Source organism: Aquarana catesbeiana, linkage group LG07, assembly GCF_042186555.1.
Source record: "Aquarana catesbeiana isolate 2022-GZ linkage group LG07, ASM4218655v1, whole genome shotgun sequence".
Taxonomy (NCBI): Eukaryota; Metazoa; Chordata; class Amphibia; order Anura; family Ranidae; genus Aquarana; species Aquarana catesbeiana.
The window spans coordinates 254,300,360-254,327,613 of record NC_133330.1 but is presented as its reverse complement, the minus strand read 5'-3'; the positions used below and the strand labels follow the sequence as shown (position 1 = coordinate 254,327,613).

The following is a 27,254-nucleotide window of genomic DNA, read 5'->3' as shown; positions in this document are numbered from 1 at the left end:
AATAAAAATTGCAATAAGCGTATATTGATTGGTTTACGCAAAAGTTAAAGCGTCTACAAAATAGGGGGATTTATGGCATTTTTAATTATTTTTTTTTTTTAACTAGTAATGGTGGTGATCTGCGATTTTTAATCGGGACTGCGATATTGTGGCGGACAAATTTGACACATTTTTGAGACTATGACAATTATACAGCAATCAGTGCTATAAAAATGCACCGATTACTGTATAAATTACATTGGCAGGGAAGGGGTTAACACTAGGAGGTGATCAAGGGCTTAAGGGTGTTCCCTAGTGTGTGTTCTAACTGTAGGGGGGATGAAGCTTACTAGGGGAGGAGAGAGATCGGTACCCATACTTAGTATGAACACCTGATCTGTCTCCTCTCCCCTGAGAGAACCGGGATTTGTGTGTTTACACACACAGATCCCAGTTCTCGCTCTGTCACGAGCGATCGCACGTGCCTGGCGGTCATCGCGCCAGGCACTCGCATCAGCCCCAGGCAAACGCTGCAGGCGCGCGCGCCTCCTACAGCATCTTAAAGGGCCGATGTACAGTTACAGCGGCTCGCCCAGGGGTGCCAACCTACCGCAGTACAACTGTGGGGGCTGGTGGGGAACCGTTTAAGGTGTACTGTGTTTATACTGGATAATGTGTAATGTACTTTGTTTTAGCCTTGTTGCCAGGCAGTCTGGACACCCAGGCTGGTTTAAGTGAAGAGTTAATTAGCATGTTAATTATATCATTGTCAGCTAGTAGTTGCTATAGGGAGAGTAGCATAGTTTATAGCCGGTTGTTGTTTAGTTATGTTAAATTATATTTCTGTATATAATTTCATCTGCATACAATAATGTAATCAGGCTCACCTTACATGGTGGGGTATATATTCTGTGTGAGTTTGTTCAATAAATGGTTCGTTTCATACAAGCTATTTGTCGGCTAGTCTTATATGTTTCGGCTATAATATCTGGTATCCATGTCCAGACTGGAGGAAGCAGTGTACTGACGGAAGCACCAAAGCTGGGTGCTGGAACGTTTCCGTCACAACTAGCATCTATACACTGAAGTTCAAAGCTGATGTTACACTGGATATTCTGTCATTGTTGACACCTTGCACGTGGCAGAATCACCAAACAGCAAATGGTTTTCCCACGTGGGCTGGAAAATTGGAGAATGCCAATGGTTATTGAAGAAGTAGCAATGGAACCACATTTTTCTGGTTCGATCACCAAGAGAGTGGTGCCATTAGCGTAGACAAATAAAAATGGCAATTAATGACATCACATTCTACTAAAAACAGGCAGGCTGGTTTAAACAAACAATGAGAAGTAATTTTTTCTGGGGAGTAACAGGCACACTTTAAAAAGAAGGAAATGTAGTTTAAAGCTTCCATTCCACTATAAAAAGGCACAAAAAGAAAACTTACATCAAACTTCTGACGAACAGATGGAATCTTTTTCTTGCCCTTTGGTTTTCCAGGTTTAGCCGCGGTTCCTAATGCACTTGGTCCTTCTATAAAAACACACCGAAAAGTATTTTTAAGATCATTTTAAAATACCACATTTTGTCTTCTTTTTATAAATGGCACATGGCTCCTTATTAGAGCACAGGCTTAGAACATCTGTTGACAAGTATGATAAAGAGGTAAACCCATTGCATTACCAGGTGGGATATACACCATTCACACATGTATGTCATTTACAGTTTATTTCCAATAAAGAAGGTGGGTTAGAGAGTAATTTTGTGTGCAACTTATATTTATGTGAACACTGTCAAATGATTTTTTATTCTGTTCAGCTCTCCAGATTCACATACATCTACTACACCACATAGCCGGGGTGGTGACTACATCATCTCTTGGTTCATTTCACCTCTCTTTGTCACCTTCCAGATCCTTGAAGAGACGATTATGCTGACTCACTATACTATCTGGAGTGCTGCTTGAAAACATTTTCTTATGCACCAGTATTATTTAATTCTGGGGTCAAAAAGCAGATTTCCCACACCTCCACAAAAGGAGTAAAGTTGTAAAAATGTATAACATTTAAGGAGCATTCACATTTGCGAATGCACCTTGCTGGCGATTACATGTGAAAAATTCCCACAGTAGGCAGCCCTTCTGAATACTGCCTGCGTTCAGGGCCGATCACTCGCATGTGATCACAGCATGATTGATTACATACAAGTGGGCATGATTATCTGCGTGAGTGGGCAGTCTCCCATTGCTTCAATGGGGCTGCCTACTCGCAGCTAAATGCATTTGCAAGTGTGAATGCACCCTTAAAGTGAACCAACCAGCCAGGTAGTGTATACATTATTATTACAAGTGAGGTGCTGGCACCTTGTAGTTAATGGAATTACTAATGCTCATCTTTAAATCAGTTTCTTATTGTAGAGAGGATTCTAGGCAACAGCAGTATAAAGTATAGATACTGCAATCTCAGTGGCCAATGAGACACTGCCAAAAGTTCAAAAGAAACAGGGCTTAAAGTGGTTGTACAGGCTGAAGGTTTTTTACCTTCATGCATCGTGAAGGTAAAAAACCTTGAGTGTGCAGCAGCCCCCTTAATACTTACCTGATCCCGATCTCTATCCAGTGATGTGAACGAGAGCCGAGGCTCTCCCAGGTCTCTGGCTCCTCATTGACAGAGATGCAACAACCATTGGCTCTCGCTGCTGTCAAACAAAGTCAGTGAGCCAATGAGAAGAGAGAGGGGGTTGGGGCTAAGTCATGGCTCCGCCAGAATAGACACACAGAGCAGCGGCCCGACTCGGGTGCCCCCATAGCAAGTTGCTTGCTGTGGGGGCACTCGGCAGGAGGGAGGGGCCAGGAGCACCAGCGAGGGACCCAAGAAGAGGAGGATCTGGGCTGCTCTGTGAAAAAACACTGCACAAAGCAGGCAAGTATAACATGTTTATTATTTTTAAACAAACAAAAAAAAAGTTAATATCACTTTAATGTTGTGGGCAGATGGGCTTCCTGTCAAGGCAGTGAAGACAAGGCCCTGTAAAAAGTCTGTGCTTAGAATCCAGGGTCTTCACCAGCCTGAAACCAGAAACAGATGAGAAGACAAGCACACAGATTTCTTGTAGGTACCACAAGGTTCCTCAACTTACCAACAATGCTAATTTGAACACTTTGGTAGTCCAGAGAGGTTCATTTTAATTTCTATACACACACACAGCAATTTTACTGAACCTATATCACTTAGCATTCAAAGTTTAGGTCAGGCTAAAAAACATATGCAGTACATCGCTGCAATATATGCACATTCGCCCATGTTTATCCCTTTAACCAGTTCAGATCTGCGCTATAGCCGAATGACGGCTACAGCGCGGACCTGCTTTGCCGAAACTACGTCTATTGACATAGTCCTGGGCACAAGCACACGGCACGCTCTGTGATCGAGTCTATGAAATTCGCTGGATCACAGATCGAAGTAAGGGGTCGATCCCGACCGCTTACCACATGATCAGCTGTCAGCCAATGACAGCTGATCATGTGATGTCAACAGAGCCGGTAATCGGCTATTTTTTGTCAGCGCGAGGAGAAAAAAAGCCGATCGCCGGCGGTTGTGAGAGGGACATCAGTCCCGATCATGGCAAGCTGCCGCAAGATCATCAGTGCCCACCTGTGCCCCCTGCCAATACCACCTAGCAATAGGCAACAGTGCTGCCTACCAGTGCCCACCAGCGCCACCCATCAGTGCCCACAGTGCCACCCATCAGTGCCCACAACCAGTGCCTCAACAGTGCCCACAACCTGTGCCCATCAGTACCGCTTAACTGTCCCCATCAGTGCCACCTTATCTGTGCCTATCAGTTACGCCTTAACTGTGCCTATCAGTGCCCATCAGTGCAGCTTATCAGTGCCCACCAGTGCCACCTCATCAGCGCATATTAATGAAGTAGAAAAATTACCTGTTTACAAAATTTTATAACAAACTATTAAAAATGATTTTTTTTTTTTTTTCAAAATTTTTTTCATCATTTTTTGTTTGTTTAGCAAAAAATAAAATTCCCAGCTGTGATTAAATACCACCAAAAGAAAGCTCTATTTGTGGGGAAAAAAAATGATAAAAACTTCATTTGAGTGTTGTATGACCGCGCAATTGTCAGTAAAAGTGCGTCAGCGCTGAAAGCTGAAAATTGGTCTGGGCAGAAGGGGGGTTTAAAGAGGTTGCATACCCGCTGACACTTTTTTTTTTTTATACGCTTGTAAGGCAAAAGGCATAATAAGCTAGTATGCACTGCATACTAGCTCATTATGAAATACTTACCTTAGAACGAGGCGTCGGTATCTTACCTGGTCCACGCCGAGGTAGCTGACATGGTGCCTCGGCGTGTCTTCCGGGTATCGCGGCTCCAGCACTGTGAGTGGCTGGAGCCACGATGTCATCACTCTCATTTCTTTCCCGGCAAGGTCCAGCAACTGCCGGGCCTTCAGCCGAGAATCCCCTGTGCGCATGCACCGCTGCAGTCAGCGGCTATAGCAAGGGGAATATCTCCTAAACCGTACAGGTTTAGGAGATTTTTTTTTTTTTACCTACAGGTAAGCCTTATTATAGGCTTACCTGTAGGTAAAAGTTAAAAAAATAGACTATACAACCGCTTTAAGTCCCCAGTAAGCAAGTGGTTAAAGACCCTGCAAGAACCTGCTGTGGGCTAAAACCACACAACATTTGTCTGGAATAAAGAGTGTCAGCCCTACGGTTGTCTTTTGCTAACCTACTCAAACTAAACCCCCCCCCACATACACACACACACACTTATTCTGCAGTCCAATGTGAGAACTAGGAGGGCTAATTATGATACTTGAGATAGCACAAAGTATGTGCAGGACAGCTTTGAATTCAAGCTTCGACATGATCAACATGCACGTACCAAAAAAAAAAAAAAATAATACTTTAAAAATTGTATATTTATAACAGACCAAAATGCAGCAAAAGCATTTTATTCATCATTTGGAGATTTGAGCTCAAATAGCACACAGTCGTTTTTAAACACAGAGCAGGGTTATATGAACAGCATTTGTTTCCCCGAATTGTAGCCTCAGTTTCCTGTTCTTAGCTGACAGGAGTGGCACCCAGTGTGGTCTTCTGCTGCTGTAGCCCATCTGCTTCAAGGTTTGATGTGTTGTGTGTTCAGATATGGTATAATGCTTACCTTGGTTGTATGAGTGGTTATTTGAGGTACTGTTGCCTTTCTATTATCTCAAGCAGTCTGCCCATTCTCCTTGGACATCAACAAGGCATTTTCATCCACACAACTGCCACTCACAGGATATTTTCTCTTTTTCAGACCATTCTCGGTAAACCTCAGAGATGGTTGTGTGTGAAAATCCCAGATCAGCAGATTTTGAAATACTCAGACCAGCCCGTTTGGCACCAACAACCATGCCACAGTCAAAGTCACTTAAATCCCCTTTCTTCCCCATTCTGATGCTCAGTTTTAACCTCAGCAAGTCATCTTCACCATGTCTAGATGCCTAAATGCATGGAATGCATGGACTTGCTGCCATGCGATTGGCTTATTAGCAATTTGTATTTCCAAGTTATTGAATGGGTGTAGATAATAAAATGGCCGGTGAGTGTAAATTTTATATATATACACATACACACACACATACATATACTTACATACACAGTATCTCACAAAAGTGAGTAGACCTTTCATATTTTTTGTAAATATTTTATTATATATTTTCATGTGACAACACTGAAGAAATGACACTTTGCTACAATGTAAAGTAGTGAGCGTACAGCTTGTATAACAGTGTAAATTTGCTGTCCCCTCAAAATAATGCAACACACAGCCATTAGGGCCAGTTCACACCATAGAAACGCAGTCCGGAAGCGCTCCAGATGCTTTTTTGCATGCGCAATTTTGATGCGTACTAGTGCGTTTTTGATGCAGTCCAGTGCAAATTCACAACTGAGACCTTGTAACACTAACGAGTCACATGACACAGGGAGGGAAAATGGCTAATTGGGCCCAATTTGGACATTTTCACTTAGGGGTGCACTCACTTTTGTTGCCAGCGGTTTAGACATTAATTGCTGTGTTGAGTTATTTTGAGGGGAAAGCAAATTTACACTGTTATACAAGCTGTACACTCACTACTTTACATTGTAGCAAAGTGTCATTTCTTAAGTGTTGTCACATGAAATTGAAATATACATTTATTTTTGTAAAGAAGAAAAAATAACTTACCAGGAGAGGAAATAAGGATTTGGCAGCGAGTAAGAATAGCCAAGAGGAAATCATTGTGGGAGTGGACTGAAAAAAAAATATATATATTAGATTGATGAGTAAGCTGCTTTTCAGAGTTGAAAATATATTCCAGTTACATAAGAGACGCTAAAAAAAAAAAAAAAAAAAAAAAAAAAAACCACAGTGTTCTCCTTAGAGAACTTTAATTTAGTTCAGCTGGACCACAGCGTTAACACACAACACAAGTTTTCTGCAACTTCAGTTGTGTGTAGTAGGGGTAGAGTGTGATCCACTTTATAAAAGCCATTTTTCAAAGCCTATATGAAAAGGAGAGTGATGTGACTAATTTCTTTGTATCCACACAATATCATTTTCCTAATCATTCGGTCCTATTTTCCTGCTGTCCAGTGGAAGATCTCTCCTTTCACAACAAACCCTACTGCCATTGCAGGCTGAGAGGTCAGATTTTCACAAAGTAGCCTAGTCATCCTTCATACAGATGTGTGATGAAAGCATGAACAATATATCAGTCATATGTAAGGAAATACCCCAAGAAAAGGGCTGATTTTTTTATTGCCCAATCTACACCACCTACCATTTTCTTGTGTGAGGAGCCTTCTTGCTTCAACATCAAACTCTTCTTTGCTAATTTTCTGCTTGAACCAGAGCTTCAGGTTAGCCCAATATCTAGAAAAGAAATTTGAACAATGATTTGATACAGGATATTGTCCACCACAATCATTAAAAAAAAAAAAAAAAAAAAGTTAACAAACAAGATGCATAAAGTGCATCCAACTACTACTACCTACATGTACTTCCCCGAGCCACAAGGCCATTGAAAATTAAATGCATTTTAAAATTTGCAAACCCGCTTCCATATAGTGTTAAAGGTTATCCTTTCCTATGGGCCAATCACTTAGATGTCCTTACAACGCCAAGGAGGAAGTGGATGGATTATCTTTGACCCTACCGTGAAAGCTTGAAGTGTAGACTGCTCAGACTGTAAATACTGATGTGCTACATGCACATATTGCCCGTTAGAAAAATATAACTTTTATTTAACCACTTCCCGACCGGCGCAGGCCGATGTAAGTCGGCAGAATGGCACGGCTGGGCAAATGGGCGTACCTGCAAGTCCCATTTGAATTCCCCGCCGTGCCATTGCGTGCGCGCCGCCAGACGGGAGCTCCTTGAGTCGGGTCGCGGGTCCCGCTGACTCGATCGGCGCGGGGATACCCGCGATCGCCTCACGGAGAGGACGAACGGGGAGATGCGGATGTAAACAGCATCTCCCCGTTCTGCCTAGTGACAGCGTCACTGATCTCTGCTCCCTGTCATCGGGAGCAGAGATCAGTGACATGTCACAGCTAGCCCATCCCCCCTACAGTTAGAACACATCCCTAGTACTGACTTAACCCCTCCCTGCCCCCTAGTGGTTGACCCCTTCACTGCCAGTGTCATTTACACAGGATCAGTGCATTTTTATAGCACCGATTGCTGTATAAATGACAATGGTCCCAAAAATGTGTCAAAAATGTCCGATGTGTCCGCCATAATGTCGCAGTCACAATAAAAATTGCTGATCGCCGCCATTACTAGTTAAAAAAAAAAATTATTAATAAAAATGCCATAAAACTATCCCCTATTTTGTAAACGCTAAAACTTTTGCGCAAACCAATCAATAATCGCTTATTGCGATTTTTTTTACCGAAAATATGTAGAAGAATATGTATCGGCCTAAACTGAGGAAAAAAATTTTTTTTAATTACTTTTTGGGGATATTTATTATAGCAAAAAGTAAAAAATAATGCGTTTTTTTCAAAATTGTCGCTATTTTTTTTGTTTACAGCGCAAAAAATAAAAACCACAGAGGTGATCAAATACCACCAAAAGAAAGCTCTATTTGTGGGAAAAAACGGCCGTCAATTTTGTTAGGGAGCCACGTCGCACGACCGCGCAATTGTCAGTTAAAGCGACGCAGTGCCGAATTGCAAAAAGTGCTCTGGTCAGGAAGGGGGTAAAACCTTCCGGGGCTGAAGTGGTTAATAAAGTTTAACAAAAAAGTTAATTAAGTTTAAAGTTTAACAGAATTGTATTGTTTTCTTTAACGTCATTTTCAAATTCAATTTTATATACAGATGTTTCCAATAGTGATGGCTGTATAAGCCTAGGAATCTGGTACGGTCTATAGTTTCTCTTTTCCTTTAGAGGATATGTCTACCAATATACAATGGGGATGGAAAGTATTCAGACCCCCTTAAATTTTTCACTCTTTGTTATATTGCAGCCATTTGCTAAAATCTTTCAAGTTTTTTCCTCATTAATGTACACACAGCACCCCATATTGACAGAAAAACACAGAATTGTTGACATTTTTGCAGATTTATTAAAAAAGAAAAACTGAAATATCACATGGTCCTAAGTATTCAGACCCTTTGCTGTGACACTCATATATTTAACTCAGGTGCTGTCCATTTCTTCTGATCATCCTTGAGATGGTTCTACACCTTCATTTAAGTCCAGCTGTGTTTGATTATACTGATTGGACTTGATTAGGAAAGCCACACACCTGTCTATATAAGACCTTACAGCTCACAGTGCATGTCAGAGTAAATGAGAATCATGAGGTCAAAGGAACTGCCTGAAGAGCTCAGAGACAGAATTGTGGCAAAGCACAGATTTGGCCAAGGTTACAAAAAAAATTTCTGCTGCACTTAAGGTTCCTAAGAGCACAGTGGCCTCCATAATCCTTAAATGGAAGACGTTTGGGACGACCAGAAGCCTTCCTAGAGCTGACCGTCCGGCCAAACTGAGCTATCGGGGGAGAAGAGCCTTGGTGAGAGAGGTAAAGAAGAACCCAAAGATCACTGTGGCTGAGCTCCAGAGATGCAGTCGGGAGATGGGAGAAAGTTGTAGAAAGTCAACTATCACTGCAGCCCTCCACCAGTCGGGGCTTTATGGCAGAGTGGCCTGATGGAAGCCTCTCCTCAGTACAAGACACATGAAAGCCCGCATGGAGTTTGCTAAAAAAAACACCTGAAGGACTCCAAGATGGTGAGAAATAAGATTCTCTGGTCTGATGAGACCAAGATAGAACTTTTTGGCCTTAATTCTAAGCAGTATGTGTGGAGAAAACCAGGCACTGCTCATCACCTGTCCAATACAGTCCCAACAGTGAAGCATGGTGGTGGCAGCATCATGCTGTGGGGGTGTTTTTCAGCTGCAGGGATAGGATGACTGGTTGCAATCGAGGGAAAGATGAATGCGGCCAAACACAGGGATATCCTGGACGAAAACCTTCTCCAGAGTGCTCAGGACCTCAGACTGGGCCGAAGGTTTACCTTCCAACAAGACAATGACCCTAAGCACACAGCTAAAATAACAAAGGAGTGGCTTCACAACAACTCCGTGACTGTTCTTGAATGGCCCAGCCAGAGCCCTGACTTTTTTTTTTTTTTTTTTTTTTAATTCTTTATTTATCATTTTTTATGAATAACAGTACAAAACCCCTCGGGGATAAATCTTCAAACATAACCTTTTTAAATTCTTAAAACCAGTTATCCCCCCCCCCAACCTCCCCTTCCCCCTCCCCTCAGGCCCACGCTCAGCGAGAAGGTAATGTCTACCCAATTGTGTAATTATGCTGTTTATTTATGCTGGGCCTACAATCTCCTTCAGATAATCCCAGGTCCCTTTAAACTTAATCCAGGCTACCCATTTCCCTGAGTGCTCCTCCTCTTCGGATTCACCTCCTCCCTTATCCAAACGCTCAACGTTGTATACTTCATTGAGGCTGTACAACCATTCTCGAGTGCAGGGGCTCGAGATGTTCAGCCAATTCATAGATATCTGCCTTTTAGCTTCATCTAGCATAATAGGGATCAGGGAGTTTTTGTAGTTCTTTACCGGGTCCGGGGTCCCATGGAAGAGGCAAGCCCATGGGTCCTCTGCTATTACTTTCCCTGTGATAGCTTTTATCAAACTTAATATATTTTTTTCCAAAAGATTTTTATAATAGGACACTCCCACCAAATGTGGGCCATAGTTCCTGGGGTAGAACAACCCCTCCAGCAAGTATTTGATTTAGTCCTATCCATTTTGCTAACCCTGTCTGGGGTGGCGTACCATCTCGCGAGGCATTTAAAGTGGCTTTCTGATCTTCTAGAGTCGGCTGCTACATAATGAGCCATTCTCAGGATCTTATCTATCACAGTTTCACTACATTGAGAGCCCAGTTCCAGTTCCCACCTTTTAATGTACGGGGGCACCTCCAGCTCGTCCGTGGCTCCCAGGATCTTGTATATTTGCGTGATTACTCTCCCTGCTTGTTCCTTTACACAGAGCTGCTCGAACGGTCTGAGCTCCTCCATGCTCCTGAGAGGTTTCGGGAGACTTTCGACGAAGTAGGAGAGCTGGAGGTACCTCCATCCATTCATTACCCACAGGTGTGGTTCTATACTTAACTCAGAAAAAGTGCGTATTTGCCCCTTATTTAGAAAATGTTTCAATTGTACAGTGTCGCCCTTCAACCAATTCCCTCCCACCTCCCTCCTCCCTGGTGCAAAAAAAACGTTATCTTTCATGTGAATCAAAGGTGAGTTATATGACCATTTATTCTTATAGTGTATCCTATCCCAAAGTTTGAGCGTGTTAAGCGTTAATAAAGATGTGTGAGTGCTCAGTGTTCTAAATTTTGGAGGGTTCCAAAGTGCCTGTCCTAAATTCATGTTGCTCAAAAAGTGCTCAATGTGAACCCAGCGTTTGTCCGTGTCCTTTTTATTCCATTCTGTGATCCTGGACAACACCACTGCGCTGTAATATCTATTAAAGTCTGGTAAGGCAATACCACCCTTTCTCTTCCCCCTACTTAATACTGTATAGGCGATGCGTGGTTTTTTGCCACGCCATACAGCCTCGCTTATAAGCTTCCTAAGAGCTTTTAAATAATATCCTGGTAAAGGAATGGGCAGCATCTGGAATTTAAACAGAATCCTGGGCATTAAACTCATTTTTATCGCGTTGACTCGCCCGAACCACGATAAGGGTCTGACCTGAAGTCTTCTCATTTCTCGCCTGGTGTCATCTAACATAGGAATGAAATTTTTTATGAATAGTCTATTAAAGGTATTGGCTAGTTTAATCCCCAGATATTCCATCTCCTCCTTCCAAGGGAAGGGGAAGACAGCGGCCAAGTGGTTTTTTTCCTGCTTACTTATGTTAATATTCAGGCATTCAGATTTGCTGGAGTTAATCTTAAAATTCGAAACTTCTTCGTATTTTCTGATAATCTGCAACATATTGGGGAGAGTTATTCTAGGGTTTGTTATAAAGAACACTACGTCGTCGGCATAAGCCGCTAGTTTATGCTCCTCCGTTCCGACCCTAATGCCACTGCAGTCCGAGTTACTCCGAATGGCGGACAACAGTGGCTCGAGGGTCAGAACAAACAGGAGGGGGGAGAGAGGGCAACCCTGCCTTGTTCCATTGAACATCCTGAAGGGCGTTGATGTCACCCCATTGACTCTCACCATCCCTGCCGGGTTGCTGTACAGAACCCTAACCCAGGAAACAAACCTCTGCCCGAAGCCCATGGCCTCCAGGGTGTTGATCATGAACCCCCAGTCTACCCTGTCAAAAGCTTTTTCAGCATCAATTGACAGGAATAGAGCTGGGGGTCCCCCTTGTTTACATACTTCCGATAGTAACACCGCTCGAACCCCATTGTCCCTACACTGTCTCCCGTTGACAAAACCAACCTGGTCTGGGTGTACCAAATTAGTCATTTTCTCTTTAAGCCTATTCGCTAAAACTTTTGCGTATAGTTTAACATCCGCGTTCAGAAGGGAGATTGGTCTATAGCTAGAACACAGCCTAGAGTCTTTCCCTTCCTTCTGAATTAGGGTAATTGTGGCGGTTAAAGCTTCCCTGGACATTTCCGATCCTGGACCGAGGTTATTCCAAAATCGGCATAGCCTCGGGACCAGGATATGTTTCATTTTTTTTAAGTAGAGGGAGGTGAAGCCGTCTGGGCCTGGACTTTTCCCTTTCGGGGATTCCCTTAATGCTGCCAGAATTTCTTCTTCCAAGGGTCTGTCCAGTAGTTCCCTTTCCTCAATTGACAGGCCCTTTAGTCCCACCTCCTTCAGAAATTCCTTGCTCCTATCTAATCGAGCAGTATCGCTTAATCCCCGTTGCCCGATCGAATACAGGTCCCCATAAAACTTTTTGAATTCTTCTGCTATGGCATTACTAGTCACACTCACTGCTCCTCCTTTACTGAGTATTTTCTCTACATAGTTTCTACTTCTCTTCTTCCTGATAATCCTGGCCAGATTTATTAGCCCAGAAGTAGTTGTTCCTAGTTATAGCTTTTATAGCTTTCTTGGCTTCTAGGTCCATCAAGTCTCTTAACTCCTCCCTTTTGGTGACCAGTAGGTGGTAACCGTCCAGGTCTTGGCCCCTTGTTTTTTTATGTGCTTGTTCCAAGGAATAAATTTCCCCTAATAATTTTTCTCTTTCTTCTCTTTTCTTTTTTTTCAGACCTGCGCCTATTGATATCAATATACCCCTGATGTAGGCTTTGTGTGTATCCCATAGTATAGCTGATGGTACATCCCCCGTATCGTTTGTTTTAAAAAAAAATTCTACTTCATCCTGCAATCTCTCTACAATTTCAGGGTCCCTCAGTAGATCCTCATTTAATTTCCATGAGCCAAAACGCCCTTGCACATCCGGTATTTTAATCCGCATCATGATCGGGGAGTGATCGGACAGAGTTGTTACTTCTATTTTTGTTTCTATGACACAGTCCAGCAAACCATGGTCTACTAAAAAATAGTCCAGTCTGGACTAGGTCCCGTGCACAGGGGAGAAGAAGGTGTAATCTCTCTCGTTAGGATGTTGGAGCCTCCAGACATCTATCAAATGACTTTGATATAGCTTGCGCCTGATAGCCCTAAGGGACACCTTCCCTGTCCCCTGGGCACGGGACGTACCATCCAGCTCTGGGTCTAGGTAAAAATTTAAGTCCCCCCCCAAGATCACTTCCCCCTCTCCAAACCCTGACAGTATATTCAGTATCTGACCCAAAAAGGCAGTGGGCTTCTTATTGGGATAAATATACATTTGCTAGGGTAATCAGTTTGGGTCCCAGTTTGCCTTTTAAGAAAATGAAACGGCCTTCAGGGTCTACCATTCTTTCTCTTAGGGCAGTGGTTCTCAACTCCAGTCCTCGGGACTCACCAACAGGCCAGATTTTAAGTATTACCTTGGGGAGTTGCAGACTAGAATACTGCAATCACTGAGCAGCAAGTGATATCACCTGTGATGAATTTCAGCTATCTTGCAAACCTGGCCTGTTGGTGGGTCCCGAGGACTGGAGTTGAGAACCACTGTCTTAGGGAGAAGTTTGTGGCCTTTGACAGTCCAATAGCGACTCCCTTTGACCCCCTGTCGGGGGTGTCTCCATAAAACCACTGGGGGAACCTAGCGGAGAAGAGCCTCACTCTAGTGTCAAGAGTCAAGTGTGTCTCTTGAAGAAAGATTAAATCTCCCCTCAGCTGTTCCAGTTCTCTTAGGATTTTATGTCTTTTGCTAGGTGAGTTTAGCCCTTTCACGTTGTACGAAATAAGTCTTAGCTCCAGCATTTCGGTAGGCCTGATCTACAGTCATGTCTCCGACTCCTCCGAGCACGTCCTGAAGTACCCCTCCCCCTCCCCTTACCTCCCCCCCCCTTGCTACCACCCACCCCCCCATCCCACCCACTATCCCCCCCATCCCACCCACTATCCCCCCCCCCCCCCACCAATGGTGAAATTTCCACCCTGAGTCCCCTGACTTGGAACTGCTCCCATTCCAATCTACGGAACTCCCTCCCAAGGATGGGCTCCGGTGAGAGCCCTGGCTTCTACACTCCCCCCCCACCAGGAGAGAGTGTATGAGGTGTGGCTTAACTCTGAAGTCTAAATACCCCAGTGGACCCACCTCTAATTTTCCGCCCCCCCCCCCCCCCCAACAGCAAAATTACTCAGCGACAGTGTACATCATCATCCCCCCCCGACCCACAACCTTTGGCCCACCACCGCCCATCACCACAGAGAGAGAACGCCCACACCCCCCCTAGAGGGGAGGGGAGGCGGACTAGCCAGGGAAGAGGAGGTAAAAAAAAAAAAAAAAAAAAAAGGGGGTACCCCTCCACTGACCGCCCCGCCCCCCCCCCGGTCAGGTCATAACATTCTACCCTCAAGGTCTCTCAATCAGTCTGGCCTGCGGCAACTCTGGGATGGGAATACCCAGGCCGTCGCAGAAGTCCTGAGCTTCTTCCAAATATCTCATCCTACTTGATCTGCCGTCCTTTAAGACAATCAGGGATGTTGGAAACCCCCAGCTATATTTATAGTTATATTTCCTTAGCTGGTCCAGAATTGGCCTCATCTGTCTTCTGCGAGCGAGGGTTCCTGCAGATAAATCCGAAAAAATCTGAAGCTCCTAGCCTCCGAACGTTATAGGGAGGGCCCCCTTTAATTTCTTCCATATTCTTTCCTTGTCTTCGTATTGATGAAATTTAACAATCACGTCCCTTGGAGTATCTGACTTTATATGGGGGGGCCTTCTTATTCTGTGCACCCTGTCTATCAGTATGGGCTCTTCTCGCTTTCCCATAATTGGGTTGAAGATTTTCCTCATCTTTTCCCATAGGTCTTCCTTTTGTTGCTCCGGGATGGACCTAATGCGCAGGTTTTGTCGGCGGCTTTGATTTTCCTGTTCCTCCAGCTGGAACACTATGTCGCGGTTTTCCTTCCGCAATTTGCAGACTTGATCCTTTAAATCGGAAATTTCTTTAGTCTGAAGCGCTGAGGCTACCTCAACCTCTTCCACCCGCCGAAGGAAGTGCCCCATATCCGCTCGAACGTTTGAGATTTCAGATTTTATCACGTTTTCTAGTTTGGAAAACATTTCTGCTAATTCTGTTTTACTTGGTACTAATGCCAATATCCTGTGTTCTTCCGCGGAGCTCCAGGCCGATGCCCCCTCGAAGTCCAGTTCTTCACAGGCCTTGTCCCCCTGACCCCCTTTTAGCTTCTGTTGGTCTTTCTTTCTGTCCTTAGCCCCTGGTTGTTTCGCCTCCATGCCTGGGCTTTTGGCGCTTACTTCTTTTAAATATTTTTGAATAGAGCTGGTATTGAGACTCTCTCTGGGGTTCAGTTGTTCGTGTTGTACGGCCTCTCATGCTTTCTCCTTAGCCTGGCATTTTCAGCTACCATTTGTTGGGGGCTGATTGCTTTGGGCCGAGTCTCCGCCCCAGGGATTTAGTTTATCCCACTGCTATAACTTCCCCGTAGGGCCAGGCGGCAGGGTAGTCTGGGCGTGGGGGGAGGGGGGGGGGCGGCGGACGGGGATGTCTCCCTTCACCTTCCTTTCTTCCTCCCTCCTCCTCCTCCTGTCCTGCCCACTCCTCCCCTTTCCCCCTCCAGGTAATGTAGTTCAGTGGGACCTTATTCTCAGCAATATTCTCAGCAATATAACAAGGGGGGGGGGGGAAACTGTATGGAGAGCTTGTCTTTAGCCGACTTTTTACTGCCCTGGGGAAGAAATTGTCAGTGCACTCCTGAATTAAAAAAGGTCATGTATCTTCATCCTTTACTCACTTCCCATCAAATAGCCCCGCACTTTTGTACACAGAAAACACAGTTCAGAGTTCAGACAACTTCAACTTCAATTTTCAAGATTTATGCTACTGGTTTGAGATATGGGTAACTAGGCTATATTGTGCTGTGTTGCATCTTCTCATCTCTTTCCTCTTTTGTTAGTGTACATTCAGTTTGGAATAAGTGCAACATGGATTAAGGCAGGGGGATCACTCCTTTTCAAACCAGTGGCAGAGAAAGAAGAGGAAAAAAATAAGCGTAAAAAAAAAAAAAAAAAAAAAAAAAAAAAAAAAAAACCTGCTGCTGACATCGGGCAGGAGCTCCACGCCTGATCCCTCTGCGGTGATGCTTCAGCCGCCGACAGTGCGGTTAAAAGGCCCCGATCCCGGCCGCTGCTCCTCCGCTCGGGGGGGGTCCCGCCAGGCAAGGCCTCCTGCTACACGTCCGCAGTGAGGGGGGGGGGGAAAGGGGGCGAAGCGGTCTAGTCCAGAGGGTAGTTGCGCCGCCGGTCCGCGTCTCTGTGGTCTCTCACCCCACGAGACATCCGGACGCTCTGTCTCTGCACCTCCGCCAGAGCTGACGCTGGGCTCCTCCCCCGTGCAAGCGTCACACGCCCATCACCCCAGCCAAGTGCTGTGCCGTTAACCCAGAGCCCTGACTTAAAGCCAATTGAGCATCTCTGGAGAGACCTAAAAATGGCTGTCCACCAACGTTTACCATCCAACCTGACAGAACTGGAGAGGATCTGCAAGGAGGAATGGCAGAGGATCCCCAAATCCAGGTGTGAAAAACTTGTTGCATCTTTCTCAAAAAGACTCATGGCTGTATTAGATCAAAAGGGTGCTTCTACTAAATACTGAGCAAAGGGTCTGAATACTTAGGACCATGTGATATTTCAGTTTTTCTTTTTTAATAAATCTGCAAAAATGTCAACAATTCTGTGTTTTTCTGTCAATATGGGGTGCTGTGTGTACATTAATGAGGAAAAAAAATGAACTGAAATGTTTTTTTGCAAATGCTGCAATATAACAAAGAGTGAAAAATTTAAGGAGGTCTGAATACTTTCCGTCCACACTGTACATGGAATTCCCTGTATAGTTTTCTCTCTCTTTCTCTCTCACACTCTATATCTGTTTAAATAATGCTCTCACTATTCTATAAAGCTTTGTAACAGATTTGTATCCGTTCTCTAACTCTTCTTCTATTAAAAGATCCCTTCCTATCTTTTGACGATCACGCACGTGTTTCAGTGCATGCACATGATGCACTCATAAATCCTCACAACATGCATGCCGGTGATGTTGGCACATTTCCTGGTGTCCATTGCATTGTTTTCTAATGCCGTCTACTTTCTGTTATCATGGAAGGCAGCCATCTAGGATGATGGCGTTTTACCTCCCTTTTATATTTATTAAGGGCTGTTTTACCAGAGGCATTTCCTTATATAAAGATAAACCATGTTCCTTCTAAAAAATCCTGATCCAAATGGGTGATTATAGCCTTTCTTTGGGTTTACTTGTTATCTTGGACTATGCGTTTTGTGTACTGCAATGCTAATATTAAAGCATTTATTACCCCAACACTTCAAATTCCTGATGTGTGCCTGCTGTACCATGTACTTGTATGAGAAAGTATCCTGTTCTCTTTGTATTGCTTCCTTTATCTGGAATACTTGGTTGTTCCTGCTAGTTCCCTTGCTTTCCTATTAAAAACTGACCACACTAAGCAGGAGAGCACACTGTGGTCATTTATCTAGCTATTCTGGGAACTCAGTGTGCTCTCCTCCAATGATCAGACTTACCCCAATACGTCCTTGCTGTGCAACCATTCACTGGGAAGCTCAGTGTGTTGCTGCTTCTCCTCCCCCCAGCTCTTATGCAGCTGAGAACAGAGGGAATGTGACTAAGAAAAGGGGGGGGGGGGATGGATAAATATAAAAATATATATATATATATATATATATATATATATATATATATATATATATATATATATATATATATATATGAGAAAAAAAGGAAGGTATTTATAATGCTTTTTTTATATCTATACAAAAATATGTTTTGCCTTTCATTTCTATTTTAAACAGAATGGGTTGTTTTACAAAATGATCGTTTACAATCACTTTAAAGCGGAGTTCCACCCAAAAGTGGAACTTCTGCTCACTGTACTCCTTCCCCCTATCCAGTGCCAAATTTGGCACCTTTCGGGGATGGGGGGGGGGGATCTATTAAACAATCTTCTCTTATGTAATTCTAACCACATTAATGTATAAAATCTGCCAAGGAATCCCCATAACCCAGTAATACATATTTTTATAAAATAATACTAAAATGTTTGGAAATCACATGTTCATTATTCATTTATCTAGATTAAAGCGGGGGTCCACCTATCTATAGTTTTTTTTTTTTTTGAGTTCATTCACAAACTTTTCTTCTCAGCATTACATACTCACATATTGTGTGTAATATGTCCGCCTGTGTCAGATTTTGTTGGAAAGAATAACTTATATTATTCACTGCAGGCGGTTTCCATCTTCATTGTGGGCATTTGAAGCCCACAAGCATTTATTTCCTGGATGTGGTGAATGCTGTGCTCCCAGCATTCACTGCTCATTCCCGCACATGCTCAGTGATATCCTGGGAAGCCTGAGACTAGCTCCCAGGAGTCTGGGAGAGGCTAGAAACACGCCTACTCCCACGGGAGGAGAACCAGGAAGTGCAAAGAAGAATAGAAAAATAAAAGGTAATTACTGCGATTTAAATTTTTTTAAACGGCATGTCAGCATCTAGGCAAGGAAGAGAATACATACAGATATTGTTCAAAATTTGGGTGGAACCCCGCTTTAATATTGCTTCATCAGTTAAAAGATTGCATCATTCTCATGAAAGGTCAAACCACTTTACTAACCACTTACTACTAAATTACTAATAAATTGACAATTTGTAAACCTTTTAATTCAGACCACATGATGCTTGGGAAATGAGCCTGAAATCCACTGTGCTCAAGTTTTATCCAATTCTCCCTCTTTTGGGCCAATTTTTTTATCTTGAATTACCCAATCTGGGTTTCCCTCTTGTTCTAGGCATATATGTCTAGTTAATGTTTTTTTTGGCAGAATATAATTTACATGCACTAGGATTAGTCTGTTAGATTGTAAATTGTTTTTCCTAACAAGCCTGTATTAAATAAATTGTCATCCCATATTGTTGTTTATAAACTGTACAACTGACAGAAAATAATGATCTAGGATGAAAGACAAAATCCCCTAATGCAAAATCTGTATGTTTTGCAAAACTGACACTTCGTGTACAAAAATAAATAAAATGTTCACAGGCCTTTACTAGTAATTCATGATTGCTGTTACTAGGCGATGTTTCCACATCAAATCTTCCCCAAAAAAAGGTTTCGCCCAGAAACTGTCAGATCATGTAATAACATAAAAGTGAAGTACAGACATGTACACCTGAGCGATTTTCTGATTGTAGTTTGTAGCTCTAAAACATTCAACAAGCCAAATCCCATTCATTTCAATGGCCCTGTTCACACCCCAGCGTTCTGTCGCCTGAAGCTCTAAAAAGTACATGAGCTTCTTTTTGGCAGATTACAAGTGTTTTTGGCTCCATAGACTTCAATAGAAACACCTGACTTGAGCAGAAAAACGCTTGTAAAACGCTTGTATAACAGCTCTCCGCCCCTAATTTCCTCTCCCTCTACTCACCCTAGTGCTTTTTATTGGCTAAACAAAAATGCCTGAAACTGTAAAACACTTGTAACACACTTGTAAAAATTTATGAAGCAAAAATAAATAAATAAAAAGCTTAAAGTGTTTGTTAACCTTAAAAAAAAAAAAAAATAAAAAAAAAAAATTGGATCATGTTCCCTTAAAGCAAGTTATACAGCACAGTGCTGGTGCTGTGTAATTTGGCCTTCTCTATCACCTGAAATACCTGGCTGATCCCGCCCGTTTCTGCCCTCCCCCTGTAAACTGACCACGGTTTATCATGGCTGCTGAGCCCCGACACTGCAGTCAGTTTACATGCCTCCATCATCTGAAGCTCTCCTCTCCTCCTCCCCTGCCTGCCTGTCAGCTAGTGACAGTGCCCGCCCCTCCCCTCCTGCTGCTGAAAATCCTTTAAAATTTTCATACAATTCCCAGTGTTTGAAAATATTATGTGCCCAGTGCTTTATAAATAAAATGCCATTCTATACCTTATTTCAGAGCGCCACTCGCCTGACCGGCCACCTCTCTTTCTCTCTCTGCTCTCCTCCAACTGGCATCAGCGGGGGATTCTCAGGCCTTCCAGCTGCAGCTGTTAGATTAAGAGAGGATAGAGGCGGCCGGTCACATGAACGCCGCTCTGAAATAAGGTATAGAATGGCATTTTATTTAAAAAAAAAACAAAAAAAAAAAACAAAAAAAAAAAAAAAAAAAAAAAAACACACACTGGGGCACATAGCATTATAAAACAAAGAGGATTGTGTGGAGAGAACAGAGTGGATTAAAGCAGTTGTATACCCGCTGTCTTTTTTTTTTTTTTTTTCTACACCTGCAAGGGAAAAGGCATAATGAGCTAGTATGCACCGCATACTAGCTCATTATGAGATACTTACCTTAGAACGAGGCGCCGGCATCTCACCTGGTCCACGCCGAGGGAGCTGACATCTCCCCTCGGCGTGTCTTCTGGGTATCGCGGCTCCAGCGCTGTGAGTGGCCGGAGCAGCGATGTCGTCACTCCCGCGCATGCGCGCAGGAGACTTCTGCCCAGCAAGCTCCGGAGTTTGCCGGGCTGTCAGCCGATAATCCCCTGTGCGCATGCGCCGCTGCAGTCAGCGGCTCATTGCAAGGGGAATATCTCCTAAACCTTACAGGTTTTAGGAGATATTTTTTTTTACCTACAGGTTAGCCTTATTATAGGCTTACCTGTAGGTAAAAGTTAAAAATAAAAAAGGTATACAACCACTTTAACAACCATTTTAATATTTAGATTAAAAAAATCTGACAAAGATTTAAAACGAATATGGGACATTTCTGATAATGAAGTGATACAGAAATATGAAATCTTACACTTAAGCAACAGAAATAAGAAAAGAACTTCTGTCATGGTCAGGGGCTCCCACCAACCAATTGGATAAGTACAGAAGCAGGTCACCCTGCCAACTGACACAAGCTCACCGTAGGTACTGGGTCTAACCCAGTGTTAATTTTGTTGACTAAAACATTTTAGTCGACTAAATGAATATTTTAGTCGACTAAAATACGACTAACACAACTGAGATGACTAAAATACGACTAAAACTAAAATGCCATTTTAGTCAAAAGACTAAGACTAAAACTAAATTGAAATTTGACTTCAAAATTAACACTGGTCTGCAGTGCATGTTCATACCGCAATACCATAATAAATAACATATTAGATTTTTCACTCCAGCAGTATATAATGAGTTTGGAAATTGTAGAGTAACGTTAACTAATGCATTACAATTTAATTACACCCATTAGATTTTAGACGACTAAAATTAGTTTTAGTCGACTAAAATGTACTGGAGATTTAGTGGACTAAATACGACTAAAACAATTGCAGAAGACTAAAATGGGACTAAAACTAAAATGCCATTTTAGTCCTAAGACTAAGACTAAAACTAAATCAAAATTTGCTGCCAAAATTAAACACTGGTCTAACCACTAACCACCAGAGCTCCTGATGGTAGAGATGGATTTTTGTGCATGTTAGTACCAGGTCGCCGTCCTCAGGATCACCCCACCAGGAGGTGAGCAAGCTGGGGTCCAGTAGCAGATATAGGAGGTAGGAATAAGCATAGTCAGTAAAAAAGCCAAAAAGGTCAGTAAACGAGTGATTGTAGGTTCAAGCAAAAGGCTAGTTGTAGAACAAGCCAAAAGGTTGATAACAAGTGGTTGCAGGACGAAGTCAAGTGGAAGCATAGTCAGGGGAAAAAAAAAAAAAAAAAAAGGCAAAAAAGTTTAGTAATGAGTGGTAGTGAAGACACAGACGGCAGCAAGAGTGGCAAGAGCAAGATATTGGCTGGAGAGGGTACAAAATTCTGGCAAACAAGAAGTGCAAAGGAATTGCTTAAGTATGAAGTTCATGGGAGGAGCAAAGAGTTCAAGGCAAGATCATTCAAGGAATTGTCCAGGGAGCAGTCCAGCATCTCAGGTGGCTCAGCAAGAGCCAGACACAGCAGGGTTTGCAGGTTCAGACCCGAGTCCTGACAACTTCATTCTGCAAGGGGCTTTGCACACCTGGGAATAGTTATATGTTTTAGGAGGTGTTTGTGATTTTTTTTTTTTTTTACATTTAATACTTTTCGGGGGACTAGAAAGGGAGGCAGGATGTAGTTCTAGTCAGTTCTTAGTTTTCTTTTTAATCTACCCTCTCCACTCGTAGACAATGCATGAAAACTCATTTATTCAGGGAAGCCTACCCCACCTCCACCTAAAAAAACTGTACTTGAGTCTCTTCCATCAGATCATCCCCTGCAGCCATGACCTTTTTTACCACCTTCCCCTTCCATTAAATCAGGGATCTCCAAACTATGGCCCTCCAGCTGTTGCGGAACTACACATCCCATAAGGCACTGTAAAACTCTGACATTCACAGACATGACTAGGCATGATGGGAATTGTAGTTCCTGAACAACTGGAGGGCCATAGTTTGGAGACCCCTGCTTTAGATTGTAAGGTCTGAGAACAGGGCCCTCCTATTTCTTCTGTGGTAAAATGTATTGTAATTGTACTATCCCCCTTTATGTTGTAAAGCGCTGCACACTGTTGGCGCTATATAAATCCTGTATAATAATAAAATAATAATCTTACCACCCCCCCCCCCCCCCCCCCCATGCACCAGCAAGGTTTTCCTAGTTCCTCCTCCTTCATTCAGTACCAACGTATGGGGATGATTGACCGCCGGCATCTTTCAACCCTCTTCCTGCAAACCCAGACTGTCAACAACACACCTCACTCTCCAGATGTGCAAAGCTGGTAGAGACATTCCCAAAAAGACTTACAGCTGTAATTGCAGTGAAAGGTGATTCTACAAAGTATTGACTCCGGGGGGCTGAATACAAATGTACTCCACACTTTTCACATATTTGTAAAAAAAAATTGAAAACCATTTATTTCCCTTCCAATTCACAATTATGTGCCACTTTGTGTTGGTCTATCACATAAAATCCCAATAAAATACATTTACATTTTTGTTTCTAACATGGCAAAAAGTGGAAAATTTCAAAGGGTATGAATACTTTTTCAAGGCACCGTACATTCCACATATAATAACTATGCTACCAAAACTAGTGTGTGCTGTAAATTGCCTCCAGCATTGATTCTGTTATTTCTTGCTAGAGGCTGCCATTTTGCTGAAGCCCGGAGACCCAGAAGTGAGGGCTCATTCACACCATACATGCATGAGCTTTGGTTGTACTTCTTTTAAAGCTGAGTTCCACCCGGGGGGGGGGAGGGGGGGTTCAGATACCTGTATTAGACAGGCATCTGCACCCACTTCCGGGAATAGACTTCAGCCGGAGTCACGCCCCCTCCCGCACTGCCTCGCTGTCTCCTGGGAAACACACAGGACCCAGGAGGTAGCGGGGACCACTTAGCGCACACACAGCGCGACACTTCACTTCCTTATTCCCTCACCGAGAATGGCGGCGGCAGCAGCTGAGAGATTGCTCAGCTTCCAACATCGCTGGACTCCTCCAGGACAGGCAAGTGTCCATTTATTAATAGTCAGCAGCTGCAGTATTTGTAGCTTCTGGCTTTTAATATTTTTTTTTTCAGGTGGACTCCCTCTTTAAGTGTTAAAGCAAAAGTCTACCTTACATTTTTTTTTTTTATGTTTTTTTTTTTCTATTTAGGTTGTCATTTGCGCGTGGTGAATAATGAAAAGTGTATACTGCGCTGTGACCCCGCAATCCAGCAGCCGGCACAGCTGTAGACAAAGAGTTAAGTAGATAATTAATAAATAAGTGCAACGCTATGATTGCAAGAAAAGGGAAAAATTGTATGTGATTCAAACATATATGTGACAAAATGACACAAACTCTAACATAATAGATGTGAATGGATATTAAGCAATGTGCTAATATAGTGACTGCACTACACACAAATGTCCAAATTGAACGAAATGATGAAATACAGTCCAATTAGGTTTGTAATCCAATACACATGTGAGAAGTTCTTGGCATTCCTGGGAACCTTGGAGTGAAAAAATGGTAGCAAACACCACCACCGTGAAAGAGGGAGGAGGCTTACCAGATAATATTGACTTGGCTGGGCATATACCACTCAAGTCAACAAGGCTTGTTGGGTTCAAACCACCCAATGGGGGACAGCAGATCCTGGAACTCCGTCAGTCGATCAGCCTTAGAGACGGTCATGAGATGTTAGCTGAAGGCTCCAGGAGTCTCGGGGAGCATGTAAACTTTACAATTACTTTAAGGAATTTGTCTTGCAATACTTCATTTTGGAATCTCCCTTCAAACCCAGACAAACCGATCCGACACAGCCAACAATCTTATATTTAGTTACAATTGTAATCTTTTGCACCTTTACTCGATACGCGATGCATAGTAGCCCATTATGCTTTACCTTTGCAGGGAAACAAAGAGGAAGAACCCATCGGAATTTCCGACAAGATGTGTGTAACCGTGTGTACGCAAGACAAGTTTGAGCCAACATCCATCGGAAATAAATCCAGGATTTTGTTGTCTGGAGAGACCTAAAAATGGCTGTCCACCAACGTTCACCATCCAACCTGACAGAACTGGAGAGGATCTGCAAGGAGGAATGGCAGAGGATCCCCAAATCCAGGTGTGAAAAACTTGTTGCATCTTTCCCAAAAAGACTCATGGCTGTATTAGATCAAAAGGGTGCTTCTACTAAATACTGAGCAAAGGGTCTAAATACTTAGGACCATGTGATATTTTAGTTTTTCTTTTTTAATAAATCTGCAAAAATGTCAACAATTCTGTGTTTTTCTGTCAATATGGGGTGCTGTGTGTACATTAATGAGGAAAAAAAAATGAACTGAAATGTTTTTTTGCAAATGCTGCAATATAACAAAGAGTGAAAAATTTAAGGAGGTCTGAATACTTTCCGTCCACACTGTACATGGAATTCCCTGTATAGTTTTCTCTCTCTCTCTCTCTCTCTCACACACACACTCTATATCTGTTTAAATAATGCTCTCACTATTCTATAAAGCTTTGTAACATATTTGTATCCGTTCTCTAACTCTTCTTCTATTAAAAGATCCCTTCCTACCCTTTGACGATCACGCACGTATTTCAGTGCATGGACATGATGCACTCATAAATCCTCACAACATGCATGCCGGTGATGTTGGCACATTTCCTGGTGTCCATTGCATTGTTTTCTAATGCCGTCTACTTTCTGTTATCATGGAAGGCAGCCATCTAGGATGATGGCGTTTTACCTCCCTTTTATATTTATTAAGGGCTGTTTTACCAGAGGCATTTCCTTATATAAAGATAAACCATGTTCCTTCTATAAAATCCTGATCCAAATGGGTGATTATAGCCTTTCTTTGGGTTTACTTGTTATCTTGGACTATGCGTTTTGTGTACTGCAATGCTAATATTAAAGCATTTATTACCCCAACACTTCAAATTCCTGATGTGTGCCTGCTGTACCATGTACTTGTATGAGAAAGTATCCTGTTCTCTTTGTATTGCTTCCTTTATCTGGAATACTTGGTTGTTCCTGCTAGTTCCCTTGCTTTCCTATTAAAAACTGACCACACTAAGCAGGAGAGCACACTGTGTTCATTTATCTAGCTATTCTGGGAACTCAGTGTGCTCTCCTCCAAAGATCAGACTTACCCCAATACGTCCTTGCTGTGCAACCATTCACTGGGAAGCTCAGTGTGTTGCTGCTTCTCCTCCCCCCAGCTCTTATGCAGCTGAGAACAGAGGGAATGTGACTAAGAAAAGGGGGGGGGGGGGGGGATGGATAAATATAAAAATATATATATATATATATATATATATATATATATATATATATATATATATATATATATATATATATATATATATATATATATAAATAAAAGAGAAAAAAAAGGAAGGTATTTATAATGCTTTTTTTATATCTATACAAAAATATGTTTTGCCTTTCATTTCTATTTTAAACAGAATAGGCTGTTTTACAAAATGATCGTTTACAATCACTTTAAAGCGGATCGTTTACAATCACCCAAAAGTGGAACTTCTGCTCACTGTAATGTTTGGAAATCACATGTTCATTATTCATTTATCTAGATTAATATTGCTTCATCAGTTAAAAGATTGCATCATTCTCATGAAAGGTCAAACCACTTTACTAACCACTTACTACTAAATTACTAATAAATTGACAATTTGTAAACCTTTTAATTCAGACCACATGATGCTTGGGAATTGAGCCTGAAATCCACTGTGCTCAAGTTTTATCCAATTCTCCCTCTTTTGGGCCAATTTTTTTATCTTGAATTACCCAATCTGGGTTTCCCTCTTGTTCTAGGCATATATGTCTAGTTAATGTTTTTTTTGGCAGAATATAATTTACATGCACTAGGATTAGTCTGTTAGATTGTAAATTGTTTTTCCTAACAAGCCTGTATTAAATAAATTGTCATCCCATATTGTTGTTTATAAACTGTACAACTGACAGAAAATAATGATCTAGGATGAAAAACAAAATCCCCTAATGCAAAATCTGTATGTTTTGCAAAACTGACACTTCGTGTACAAAAATAAATAAAATGTTCACAGGCCTTTACTAGTAATTCATGATTGCTGTTACTAGGCGATGTTTCCACATCAAATCTTCCCCAAAAAAAGGTTTCGCCCAGAAACTGTCAGATCATGTAATAACATAAAAGTGAAGTACAGACATTTACACCTGAGCGATTTTCTGATTGTAGTTTGTAGCTCTAAAACATTCAACAAGCCAAATCCCATTCATTTCAATGGCCCTGTTCACACCCCAGCGTTCTGTCGCCTGAAGCTCAAAAAAGTACATGAGCTTCTTTTTGGCAGATTACAAGTGTTTTTGGCTCCATAGACTTCAATAGAAACACCTGACTTGAGCAGAAAAACGCTTGTAAAACGCTTGTATAACAGCTCTCCGCCCCTAATTTCCTCTCCCTCTACTCACCCTAGTGCTTTTTATTGGCTAAACAAAAATGCCTGAAACTGTAAAACACTTGTAACACACTTGTAAAACACTTAAAAAAAAGCTTGTAAAAATTTATGAAGCAAAAATAAATAAATAAAAAGCTTAAAGTGTTTGTTAACATAAAAAAAAAAAAAAAAAAAAAAACAGAGTTAGGTACCTGGTAACTCTTTTTCTAAGAAGTCTTCCAGGGC

The 27,254-nt window shown here is 42.3% G+C and overlaps 1 protein-coding gene across 2 annotated transcripts in view; it reads right to left on the bottom strand.

Moving 5' to 3' along the window:
* Nucleotides 1-27,254, bottom strand: part of LOC141103533 (transcriptional adapter 1) — a 156,377-nt gene that overhangs the window by 55,403 nt on the left and 73,720 nt on the right. For both annotated transcript variants that reach the window (XM_073593219.1, XM_073593218.1), the window contains 3 exons: nt 6,809-6,900; nt 6,214-6,279; nt 1,427-1,512 (listed from right to left, as the gene is read on the bottom strand). In XM_073593219.1, coding sequence (XP_073449320.1) covers nt 1,427-1,512; nt 6,214-6,279; nt 6,809-6,900 — 244 coding nt within the window. The remainder of the gene's footprint in view (nt 1-1,426; nt 1,513-6,213; nt 6,280-6,808; nt 6,901-27,254) is intronic.